Source organism: Dunckerocampus dactyliophorus, chromosome 3, assembly GCF_027744805.1.
Source record: "Dunckerocampus dactyliophorus isolate RoL2022-P2 chromosome 3, RoL_Ddac_1.1, whole genome shotgun sequence".
In the NCBI taxonomy this organism is placed as follows: Eukaryota; Metazoa; Chordata; class Actinopteri; order Syngnathiformes; family Syngnathidae; genus Dunckerocampus; species Dunckerocampus dactyliophorus.
The window spans coordinates 33,399,572-33,412,982 of NC_072821.1; the positions used below are offsets into that span (position 1 = coordinate 33,399,572).

General features: G+C 41.9%; 1 protein-coding gene across 1 annotated transcript in view; it reads right to left on the bottom strand.

The window, feature by feature from the left end:
- The window catches only part of strc1 (stereocilin 1), a 28,568-nt gene extending 21,095 nt beyond the window's left edge, over positions 1-7,473 (bottom strand). The window contains exons 1-6 of the mRNA XM_054772030.1: positions 7,453-7,473; positions 7,245-7,360; positions 1,990-2,119; positions 1,697-1,879; positions 315-353; positions 67-237 (exon numbers count right to left, since the gene is read on the bottom strand). Of these exons, the coding sequence (XP_054628005.1) occupies positions 67-237; positions 315-353; positions 1,697-1,879; positions 1,990-2,119; positions 7,245-7,360; positions 7,453-7,473 (660 nt within the window). The remainder of the gene's footprint in view (positions 1-66; positions 238-314; positions 354-1,696; positions 1,880-1,989; positions 2,120-7,244; positions 7,361-7,452) is intronic.
- Positions 7,474-13,411: the final 5,938 nt, after the last annotated feature.

Below are 13,411 nucleotides of genomic sequence, written 5' to 3' on the forward strand. Positions count from 1 at the left end.
AAGATAGGTAAAGCATGCATTTGCATAGCATGTGGAAAAAAATATAACAATCTAATAAATTAATACCCAAAGTTTGGTGGCGATGGCGTTTGCTTGAGGTGGACGGAGGCCTGCGGTGTGTTGGGCCATGTCAGGGAGGGATGCCAGCAGCCTGTCAGACGTCAGCATCAGCAACGTCTCCGTCTTTACTCCCACGGTGAGTGAGCCAAGCTCCTGCAGGCGTCCTAGAGGGCTCAGCTAGATGTACGGGGCAGAAGCCATGGAGGTCAGGGCAAACTCTGCACTGGGAATTTTCATTTGACAAAAACACTTACGATGTTGATAGATGACAACTTCTCAACAATGATGGAAGCCTGCAAAGCATACAGGAGTCAGTCAAAATGCTTGACATCTAAAAAATATTTACATAAATATTGTATCATTAATTAAAAAACTATTTTAAAAGGAGAATTAAGTAAAATCAAAACAAATAAAATAGGAATTAAAAATAAATTAATGTATTTATACCAGTAGTAGTTTTTGAAGTTATTTTGCACTAATGACTTAATATTACTCTGGAATGTGAGAGGAAATACCTGGAGCACCCGGAGAAAACCCCCGCACGCACGGGGAGAACATGCAAAACACACAGAGATGCCCAAAGGAGATTAGAACCAAGATCTCCCCGATTTCCTGACTGTGTGGCCAACATGCTAACCACTAGGCCACCATGCGGCCCCGTAGTAAAGATGAATAATATTATTTCATGAATCAATTAATTAATTCATTTATTTTAATTTTCTAATAATATTGTTCTAAATTATTATTTTGTAATAATATTTTATGAATCTCATTTGTAGTAATAAAATATTGTTATTTAAAATTTGCATCTGTATCGGCATTACGGTCACTATATCAGATCGATACCAAAATCTGCAGTATCGCCCACCCACCCACAGTAATAACTAAAATCAGGTCAGGTTAGAGCCAGCGCCATCATTTCTTCCACAGTCAAACAAATATAAGCGGAACACAAGTCTCCATTAGTACAACATATGAGCATGTATTATGTTGTGGGAATTTTCACCATAGTTTAAGCATGATTTACTGTAGGTAGTTTGGTGCATCTGTGGTTCATTGCTGGGCAGTTGTTGGCAATGTGCATAAATGCACTCCATTCGGCCTGAAACGCATTTTTAAACAATAAAAGTTAGATTCAGCCACTGCAAGCCAACAGAAGGTGCTGGAAGCTCCATTCAAAGTTTGTATTGTGTAGGCTCGCACCCCCTGCATGGTGGATGTGGTTTGGTGCTGCTGGGCTGTATTGCTGGGCAGTTATAGGCAAAATGAGAAAAAGTGCCCTATTCGGCGTGAGCAGTTGTTTAACAGGCACATCTCCTCAGCAATGCTTGACCATGTGACAGGTTTGGGGGTTAACCTACTCCGGTATTGTCTGCGTATACGGCCAAGACGGCAGCTGTGAAGCTGGGTTGGAAAGTGAAAGCCCCTCCTCCTGAGATAACTGCTGTGGGTGAGGGGGCAGCAGAACTCTTCCCCCCCCTCAGAGGTCAGGAGTGGTGACCTCTCCCTGCCTGTCAGCTGTTCCTCACCAACCCATGTGACAAGCACTGTGGACGTAAATGGACCGATGCAAAGCAGAAGCCCATCTGCATGGCGTATACTTTGGTGACATTTTAGGTGGTGTGCACTCCTCTACCTGTACAGGGCTGAAGGACACCGTGTTGAGGGCAGGAAGGGCTGCAAGAAGCTGCGACGGGGAGAGGCCCTGCAGGAACGTGGCACCAAGGGAGGGCAGGAGATGGGCAATAGCTGCCAGTTTGTCTGGACTGAGTGAGGATGGGATCTTCAACTCAGTGCTGTTCAGTAAAAGACCGGAGGTCTGGAAGGGAACACCAGAATCGTATCTATGACAAATTGATGCTGGAAACTCCATTTAGAAACACCAAAAAGACTGAGGGCAGCCCATAGTCATTGTGCGGTTCCTACTACCAAATGACTGGGCAGGCTGAATCCGTCACGAGTGCAGTTCATGATGACATCCCAGATGATGCTGAAGGTCTCACTGCTTTTGTACACCAGGAGGTCGCTTGGCTCTGCCAGGCATGAGAGGTTGCCCAACCTAAAATGATAAACACAGAGTCGACTTTAATTAAACCTCAGATTCTTGTCTCATGTCACATCACCAGCTTCCACAACCAAGTTGTCTCCTCCGGTACTGGTGGTCGTTGGGTTACAAACAAGCTCCATTCCTATGACTGTGATGCAAGATGAGTTTTAGTGTAAGTCAGAACTTAAATTATACCTACAGTAACATATAAAATACATTAAGGAAAAAGATTCAATGCAAGAAGGAACTGAAAGAGTAATACATGCAGTAGTCTTGCTAACTGGAAGGGGCGTTGCAAAGAAGCGAGTGTCATGAGACCACTACACTGCTTTTCACTTTTTACTTTCACTTTCCTTTTCTTTCACGCACTGCCACTAGAAGTCTGCCTCACGCTTCAAAAAGAATTAAAAAGAGCAAAACTGATGTTGTCCTTCCTCATTGCAGTTCAAATTTCATGGCCTCACATTATCACAGTCTTTCAAAAATATATGAATATATATTAATAAATCATGCTGTTTCATGGTTGAATACGACCTATTATTAGTAAAAAATTTTAAAAAAGCATATTTAAGCAAATTGTACGTATTTGTTGCCTAAATGAAGCATTTCCAAGCATAATAATATGAACATAAGGCATTCAGAAGACGCAGTCAAAGACATTGTGATGATTGATATGTAGTATTCTACAATGGTCACGAGGTGTAAGTAATGTTACTTTAATGTTGGGTGAGACACACACGCAACAGGCACAAAAATCCTAAATAAAAATACGAGATACTTTTGCGGCCATTACCCATGCAAAGATGAAAGTCAACTCTCAATGCCGGACGTCACTTCCTGTCCGCCTTGCTTTCAGGTCCCCGAGGGAACACATTTATATTAAAGTCTAATTTATGTCTTAAATGGTTTATTTTCTCTGATTATGTTTACTATATTGGGTAAAGGGAATGTAAAGGTGACTATAGGGGTGTTATTTAATGTGTAGAGGGCTCGAATAATGTTTGAAAAAATGTGTTAAGAGGGTCATTCAATGCTCTATTCCATTCCATTCCATTCCATTCCATTTTCCTCCGCTTATCCAGGTCCGGGTCGCGGGGGCAGCAGTCTCAGTAGGGAAGCCCAGACTTCCCAGTCCCCGACCACCTCCTCCAGCTCCACTGGGAGGACACCAAGGCGTTCCCAGGCCAGCTGTGAGACATAATCCCTCCAGCATGTCCTAGGTCTTCCCCGGGGCCTTCTCCCGGCTGGGCATGCCCGAAACACCTCACCAGGGAGGCGTCCGGGAGGCATCCGGACTAGATGCCCGAGCCACCTCAGCTGGCTCCTCTCGATGTGAAGGAGCAGCGGCTCTACTCTGAGCTCCTCCCGGATAACCGAGCTCCTCACCCTGTCTCTTAGGGTGAGTCCCGCTACCCTACGAAGAAAACTCATTTCAGCCGCTTGTATCTGCGATCTCGTTCTTTCGGTCATGACCCAAAGCTCATGAACATAGGTGAGGGTGGGAACATAGATCGAACGATAAATTGAGAGCTTTGCCTTCCGGCTCAGCTCTCTCTTCACCACGACGGTCCGGTACAGCGACCGCATTACTGCAGACGCTGCGCCGATCCGCCTATCGACCTCACGCTCCAACCTTCCCTCACTCGTGAACAAGACCCCGAGATACTTGAACTCCTCCACCTGGGGCAGGACCTCATTCTCAACCCGGAGGGAGCAATCCACCCTTTTCCGACTGAGAACCATGGCCTCGGATTTGGAGGTGCTGAGTCTCATCCCAGAAGCTTCACACTCAGATGCAAACCGTCCCAATAAACGCTGCAGGTCACAACCCGATGAGGCCATCAGGACCACATCGTCTGCAAATAGCAGAGATGAGATCCTAGTGCCCCCGAACTGGACTCCCTCGACACCTTGGCTGCGCCTAGAAATTCTGTCCATGAAAATTATAAACAGAATCGGTGACAAAGGGCAGCCTTGGCGGAGGCCAACGTTCACCGGAAACAGGCTTGACTTACTACTGGCAATGCGAACCAGGCTCCTACTCCGGTTGTACAAGGACTGAATGGCACGTAGTAGCGCGCCACCAATCCCATACTCCCGGAGCACCCCCCACAGGACACCGCGAGGGACACGGTCGAATGCCTTTTCCAGGTCCACAAAGCACATGTAGACCGGTTGGGCAAACTCCCAAGTACCCTCCAGGACCCTTGCAAGGGTGTAGAGCTGGTCCAGTGTTCCGCGACCAGGACACATTGCACCTCCTGTAGCCGAGGTTCGATTAACGGTCGTACCCTTCTTTCCAGCACCCTGGAATAGACTTTCCCAGGGAGGCTGAGGAGTGTGATCCCCCTATAGTTGGAACACACCCTCCGGTCACCCTTCTTGAAAAGGGGGACCACCACCCCAGTCTGCCAATCCAGAGGTACTGTTCCCGACTTCCACGCAATGTTGAAGAGACGTGTCAGCCAAGACAGTCCCGCAACATCCAGAGCCTTGAGGAATTCAGGGTGAAACTCGTCCACCCCCGGAGCTTTGCCACTGGGGAGCATTTTGACTACCCCAGATACCTCAGCCACGGTGATGGAACTGTCCGCTTTCGTATCCTCATTCTCTGCTTCCTCTATGGAAGGTATGTCAGTGGGATTGAGAAGGGCCTCAAAGTATTCCTTCCACCGCCCAACTATATCCTCAGTCGAGGTCAGCAGGCTCCCGTCCCCACTGTAAACAGTGTGGACCGGGCACTGCTTCCCCTTTCTGAAGCGCCGGATGGTTTGCCAGAACCTCTTCGATGCCGACCGAAAGTCGTGTTCCATGGCCTCACCAAACTCCTCCCACACCCGAGTTTTTGCCTCGACCACCGCCGAAGCCGCGTGCCGCTTGGCCTGCCGGTACCCGTCAGCTGCTTCAGGAGTCCCACAAGCCATCCATGCTCGATAGGACTCCTTCTTCAGCTTGACCGCAGCCCTGACCTCTGGTGTCCACCATCGGGTTTGGGGCTTGCCGCCACGACTGGCACCGACCACCTTGCGGCCGCAGCTCCGATCGGCTGCCTCAGCAATGGAGGCACGGAATAGAGCCCATTCGGACTCGATATCCTCGTCCTCCCCCGGGATGCAGGAGAAGCTCTGCCGGAGGTGAGAGCTGAAGACTCGACGAACAGGAGACTCTGTCAAACGTTCCCAGCACACCCTCACTACACGTTTGGGTCTCCCGGGTCTGTCTGGCTTCTTCCCTCACCATCTAATCCAACTCATCACCAGGTGGTGATCAGTTGACAGCTCAGCCCCTCTCTTTACCCGTGTGTCTAAAACATGCGGACGCAGGTCTGATGATACGACTACAAAGTCGATCATAGACCTGCGGCCTAGGGTGTCCTGGTTCCATGTGCACTTATGGACATCCTTATGCTGGAGCCTGGTGTTTGTGATGGACAAACTGTGGTTTGCACAGAAGTCCAACAACATCACACCGCACGGGTTCAGATCGGGGAGGCCGTTCCTCCCAATCACGCCCCTCCAGGTCACACTGTCATTGCCCACATGGGCGTTGAAGTCTCCCAGTAAAACGACAGAGTCACCAGTTGGGGTGCTCTCCAGCACCCCTCTGATGGACTCCAGGAAGGCTGGGTACTCTGAACTGCCGTTTGGCGCGTACGCACAAACGACAGTCAGGACCCTTTCCCCAACCCGAAGGCGTAGGGAAATGACCCTCTCGTTCACCGGGGATGACTCCAACACAGAGGCACCGAGCCGGGGGGCTATTAATAAGCCCACACCAGCTCGCCGCCTCTCCCCTGCAGCAACTCCAGAGTAGAACAAGGTTCAGCCCCTCTCAAGGAGTTTGGATCCAGAACCCAAACTGTGGGTCGAGGTGAGTCCGACTATATCTAGTCGGAATGTCTCAACCTCTCTCACAAGTTCGGGCTCCTTCCCCGCCAGAGAAGTGACGTTCCATGTCCCAAGAACCAGATTTGGCCGCCGAAGACCAGGTCGCCTAGGTGCCCGCCCTCGACTGCCACCCAAAACGCAATGCACCGGACCCTTATGCTTGCCCCCGCAGGTGGTGGGTCTAATGCTCTAGTTGCGAAAATATTCCATTCATAAACAAGAAAGCATACTTTGCAGAAATTTACTAATCGCGGTCGGGTACGGAACCAATTAATCACAATCAACATGGGATTACTGTATTTCTCCATCAAAGTAATCAAAAAATACAAAAAAAAATTGCCACTACTCTGGTGTAATCAGGGTTGTCCAAAGTGCGGGACTACCTTTTTCTGTTCTTTAGTAATTAGCAGTAGAACAGGAAAATATCAGTTCCCCGCTACAAAAGGGAGAAAAAATGGATTTTTCTGAAAAGATTTTGACACAATTTTTTTTTCCTTTTGTGACAGTTCAAATATCTAAACAACTATACCAACATAAACAACACAAAAAGGGGTTGTTTTACATCAAAATCCCAATTTATTTACAAATATGACACCATGAACCATTGACAGTTTTCACCTTTGGATCTGAACTATGTGTGTACGTGTGTGCATGTGTGTGTGTGCGTGTGCATGCATTAAAATTTCCCTACAATGCGTAACCTTCTGCACGCTACCCTCCTCCACGTTCTCTCACTTCCTCCTTCCTGTCATGTGTGATTTGTCCCTTAACACGATCCCTGCCGAGCTCTTATCAGATGCACTTCTGCCACCTTGTGGCCGTTTTTCTGGCTTAAAAGTGCTCTGAAGTGTTACTGCATTAGTGGAGAGTTGCATCATCACCTCCTTTTGCCTCTCGCAGAAAAAAACATATACGACGTATAAATACGTCGTTGGGATTATAAAAACATATAAATACATCTTTGGTGTTGAATGAGCTAATAACAAAGCTTTGCCTTTAAATAAATGGGTTTTTTGCCTTTTTTAAAGATTGGACACGCTTGGCGTGAATAATTCTGTCATCTGCCTACATTTGTAGATTTACGTCCTCAGAAACTGAAGACCTCCCAAAAGTGAGTACACCCCTCACGTATCTGCAAGTATTTTATTCCATATTTCCATGAGACAACACTGAAGAAATGACATTTTGAAACAATGCAAAGTGTATGGCTTGTATACAGTATGCAAGTACAATATGCAGTGGAGCCTGACCTGATAAAGTCCTGAGCAGTCAAGTTCCTGTAGGTGCCCGTGATGCTCTGGGCCACAAATTCCTGCTTCAAGGAACTCAGTCTGTTTCGTTGCAATACATCCAGTCCATCTAATAGCTAGAGGAATGATGAAAGAAAACTTGTAAACTTGTATATACTTCAAAGGACACTACAAATAAAATAATAATAAGTAAGATTCGTAGAATTGCCCCATGCTCTCTCTCTAACATACCTGTAAATTGTTAAAACTGTATAAAAAAAAACCTACCTGTCAACATTTGCATTTATAAATAAGGGAAATTTTATGGAAAATAAAAAAAAGTCCCGGGTCTTTCCACCCAATGGCTCAAGCTTGGCTATTTTGTTTGTAAATGCTTATACACTACATTACCCAGAAAGCTTAGCGCTGCAGACTGGAACTGGAAGCAGATATACTGAGATTGTGGGGTGTCCAAAGTACAGACCAGGGTCCATTTATTGCTCAGCGACACGTTCTAAAAACATAATTTAACAAGAAAACTTAAAAAAAAAAAAAAGAAAAGAAAAAATACAACAGCAGAAATGGAAAAATCAGAAGTAACTTTACAAGAATGAAGTCCAAAGATTAAGAGAAAAAAGTTGTAATCTAACAAGATAAAGTCATAATTTTATTAGAATAACATAATATTCTGAAAAAAAATATAATTTCAGTAGAATAAATTTCATATATTAAAGAAAAAATACATTTTTTAAAAGTCGTAATGTTATGAAAAACAAAAAACAACAAAGGTTGGAAAATGAGGTTGCAAGAAAAAGTCCGGTTAAGAAATAAAGACGAGAATAAGTCAAAATATGAGAATAAAGTCATAATTACGAGAAGAAAATTGACAAGAACGATGTTGGAACAGTTGAAATAGCAGAAATGGGAAAAAAAATAGCTGTAATTTTACAAGAATAAAGTCAAAACATTAAGAGAAAACAATAAAGTCATTTTAGTAGCATAAAGTTGGAATAATAAAGAAAGACTGCATTTTTTTAAGTCGTAATATTATCAGAAACAAACAAAACAAAATTAAATAATAAAATCAAAATATTCTGAGAATAAAGTCAAAATATTCCACAAACAAAATTGACAAAGATTATTTCAGAAGAAAGCTAAAATATTTGGAAAATGAATTAAAAAAGATTGAAAAAAAAACAGCAAAGTGCAAAGTTCAGACTAATATATATGACAAAGCTGAAAAACAGTTTTATCTTGAAATATAAATAACTTCTTAGCATATCTTTACAAAATATCAGAATGGCAAAATTACATCCTTTCATTTTTCACTATGTGGCCTTCCTGCAAAAAGTTTGGACACCCTTGCATGAGACCTTGCATGAGGGTGATTAGATTTGAGATATTGTGACACGTCTACGCAAGAAACAAACATACCAGAACCCATTACCATTGTCACCATTTTTTTGGGATGGAAGTTAAAATACAGGAAATTTACAATAAACTATTTAAACAGCAGGGAGAAGACGGGCAAAATATGGGCGTTTCCCAGGGAAATCCAGTGAAAGCATAACCTTCTTGGGGGAGGTTTTTACAATGTTTCGCTAAGGTTAAAGTTTGTGGTTAGGATCGATTCTATATTGTTGTAAAGCGGTTAGAATATTTTGTTAAATTACAAAAACATTACGTTCTAAGGAAGAACGGTTTAACGGTATATTACGGTAATCCTTCACCACTTTGCGCTTCGAATTTGCCGGCTTCACTCTTCCATGTTTTTTTAAAAACTATATTAATTAATAAATTGCGCTGATTCGTGGTTGACCGCAGCCTATTAGTGGTCATAAAATATGCATATTTTACATATTTTTTTGCCTAAATTAAGCATTTTCCAGCATAAAAATGACAAAAAGAAGTAAAATAAAAATATAAGGTATTCAGAAGACGTATTGAAAGACACTGTGATGATATGTAGTATTCTACACTGGTCACTAGGTGTCAGTAATGTTACTGTAATGTTAGGTCAGACAATCACCAGACTTGACCGCCGTAACACAGGCCAAGCTAACCTCTTTCTTATTTATGTCTTATTTTCTCCTATTGTGTCTGCTATATTGGATATTAGGAGTGCAAAGGTGACTATAATTGCTGAAATTCACTCATCACGGTCGAGTGTGGAACCAACTAATTGGGATAAATAAGGGTTTACTGTATTGACTTTTTGTACAAAAATGATTTATTTTCCAATAAACGTGTTTTCAGTTTATAAACACGGTACTGAGACTTATTTTTAAACATGCACGTGTCTTAGTCTTTATTTATTCATCATAAGCTGGTGGCTCAAACAAAGGTTGTCCAGTCTGTGACAGGTCTTCTGTGGCCTGAGACAAATCGAAGTGACAGTGTCCTGTTTCCCCCAGCCTGGTGTCGCAGATCAAGAGGATTGTTACCTGAGCAGGTGAGAGGTGTTGGAAGCTGTGGAAGGGCAGGTACGTGATCACATTTCCCGTGTCCCTGATGAGTGACTCAGGACCTCCGGTGATGTTGGAGGGGGGCAGAGCTTTGCTGTACCACAGTCCAAAGGCACGCTGCTGATCTGCAGACATGCGGCCCAGGTTTCTGTTTATGGTTTCCCTCCTTGGAAGCATAACAAAATGCATCATTGATTACAGTAGATTACAGTACATTATGAAATGTTAACTACAAATATTTATTCATTAAAATAACCTGAAATGATCAAACGATTATTATTATTATTATCGTGTCACGAATAAACATTGATATATTTCTAAATGTGAGTGTACTGCATTATACTAAAATGAAAATCTAGTCTAGTTCTAGCAACTATTAGGGCTGCCAAATAATGAATTATTTTGTAGATTAATCACAGTTTTCAAATTAATTACTTATAATTAATCAGTATTTGTTACTCTGTCTGAAATATGGCCATTTTTCTGTATTTTATTGAAAGAAAGATACTGTAAAAGATAGGACAGGACTATACTGTATATATTTGTATATATGAACTGAAAATTGTATTCAAGCTAAAAGACAGCGCACATGTCTGAAAATCTTTAACTCTTTCAATACCAAAGACGTATTTCTACGTTTTTATAAAACTCAACGCCCGATCCCAAATATTGAAAAAATAATATAAAAATTGTGTTTCATAAATCAATTAATGCAATAATAAATAATAATTACTCTTATTATTAAATATGTTAAGAATCATGCATTGCTTTAATAATGAATTCATTAATAATCATTACTATAATTTTTTTATATTTTATGAATCATCCATTCATTTAATTAATTACATAAATTAATGTAATAACTTTAATAAATAAACTAGAAAATCTTCTGTGGACATTTTGAATGGGCCTGCCTATTTCTTACTTCCGGCCCACAGTTGTACCCACACAGGTTGTTAGCATGCCTGAAGGGTGCGTTCCCAATAAAGTCACCGGTTGGGGGGGTCTGTCCCGCATTAGTTGCGGCAGAATAAGATATAACAAGAAATAAGTATGAGGAATCATAGAATGGGCTGCTACACTTTGTTTTGCAGGCACATAATTGATATAAATTATTACATGCCATATCAATATACAAAAGCTGACCTGTCATTATTAATATCAGCACATTAGCACAAATTTGTCCATTTTTGTTTGGAGCTTAGCTGAATACTGTGGATGGCATCTCATACACATCAAGGTTGCTCTGCAGGGAAGGCAAAGTGTGGATGTCAGCTGGACTGGCCGTCTCCAAAAGGGGAGCCAGCTCCGAGAAAAGACTTTCATCCTGGACCAGGTGGCTCTGGAACAGCACGGACGTCAAGGTTGACAGGTACTTATCCGCCAACTGGCAAAACACATAATACAAGCAACACCGGGCAGTGAGAATGTTGAAAATAGTGACAGCAGTGACATGTGGAATACGCTTTTTCACCTTCAGTGTGTCCTTGTGTCTTGTATAGTACTGAAGGATCATCCTGACAGTGGTGATATGAAGTGCGCTCAGCACTGACTTCAGGCTGCTCAATGGTATGTGAAAATACTCCTACAAATAAAAATGTGTCAAAACCTCCCTGTGACAAATGGATGGAATGAATTCTTGCATAATTCAAACTATGCTTCATGCGTTTACCTTAATGATGAGGAATTCATCACTGGTTGCATCCTGTGCTGTTTGCATCAAGCTGGTTAGTACAGTCTGCAAAAGGTAAATGACATGTGTAAGCACGCCACACAGCGAGGAAAACACTTTGCCTGATGGTCTATTGCGCAAGATCCTCGCTTCAAACAGCCTTACTGTGTGAATGCTGACAGAGACGAGTGTTTACATGAAGCTTGAATTACAGTGGAATCTTGCTTAGTTCCATTAATTCATTCCAAAAGGTCCAAAACGGACGCTAACTGAATCAATTTCCCCTAAGAGATAACGTAAATCCAATTAATCCGTTCCAGAAAGCCAAAAATGTTAACACAAAACACGTTTCGGTAGTTTCACATGCTGAAAACAATAGGAAATGCACATAAATTATGAATGAAAGGGATGAGTTATTTCTTGAAGGCAAAGAAAGTTGCAAGTGCCAGCATTCTGATAAAGAGGGTGCGAAATACTAGAAATATAAGAAATAACTCATGACAAAACCAGGAAAGATGTGTTGAAGAGAAAGGGCTTGGTCTTTCTGCCACATTGAGTCTTTGGGAACAGTCACGTCTTCAATGAAAAAAATAACGTTATTTCATTTATCCCTTTCATTCCTCATTTATATGCATTTAGAATTGTTGTATTCATGTCAAACTATAAAAACGTGCTTCGTCTTAACATTTTTGAGAGTCAACTGATACCAATACGTTCTGCAAATTCCCCTAATGTGTCTGGTAGGTTTTACAAAATTGGGTATTTCATATCATAGCATAAAGAATACAAGGCTTTTAATGAATTTATTAACTAAATAAATTCATAATTTTATCGTTAATTTAAGTTATTTATTTATTTATTTTAAACCCTGAAGATGTAGCAGGGGGATTTACAATATAGCCAAGTTAACAATGCAACAACAGAAAAAACTGACGACAAAATTCTATATAATATGTGAAACTGGTATTTTAAACAATGAAATAAGTAAAATAATAAAACCATTCAAATAAATGATTAATTATTAAGAACTACTATAAGGATGAAGTGTGTGTTCACAATTCACACAGAAAAACATTACCTCAAATGACTCAAGTATCAAAAGTACTGACATTTATTTGAGAATTGATTTTAGAGCAAGAAGAGCTGGTATCGGAAGTATCGATATTTCACATTAATAACTTCCAGTTCCGGTTGCCAATTTGTCAGCACCCTTAAGAACACAGATGGACTCACCTGTGTTAACAATCCGACAAGATGTGCACCTTATTGTACGCTAACCGGAAAATGTGCGCAAAACGAGGCAAAATGTCAGCGTACGTTGACGACATTAACCAAAAAACATGCTAACCGGGGCGGACGCTATACACACTGATATGAGCAGCATTTGAGTAATATTGGGATTTCAGTGTTATGAGTTAAAAATGACACAATTCATAGAAGATCAGCGTACTAACTAAGCATTCAGTCAGAGCTACATGCTAGGACTTAATAACAGGCCGCATCGGTTATTTTCATTGACATTTTAGCTTAAGCGGCGGCCTCTGCCAGCATTCACACCCTATTTGTAAAGAAACAATGGTAGCTCACAAATGGAGCTCCTTTTCCGAGTTCTGTTCTTTCCAGAAATGTACTGAATGTTTATGCTACTCTAAGCTTCCAAAATGGAGTGAGTTGTGCCAACCTAATCCGCTCCTACGGCTACTGTGTGCATACACCACAAAAGTGAATGTTGGGTCTGAATAATTCAATTGAATAAAAACAGTATACAGTGGAACATGTTCACTGGCTGACTGACGTCGACAAAAGTGGTTGTTGACATCACGGAAAATTGAAACCGAATCGAAAACGGAAGCGAAACACAAACCGAAATAGCAATAGCCATTGCTTGCGACTTTCACCGAAGACACAAGGAGAATGGGCAATAATAAATCATTTTTCTGGCCTCCATTTGTCCACATTTTTATTTAGATTCTTCCATTTTCAGATGATATTTCACAATTATGATATCTAGCAGAGCTGTTGGCAAATTTTTGTCATATTCCTTGACTACA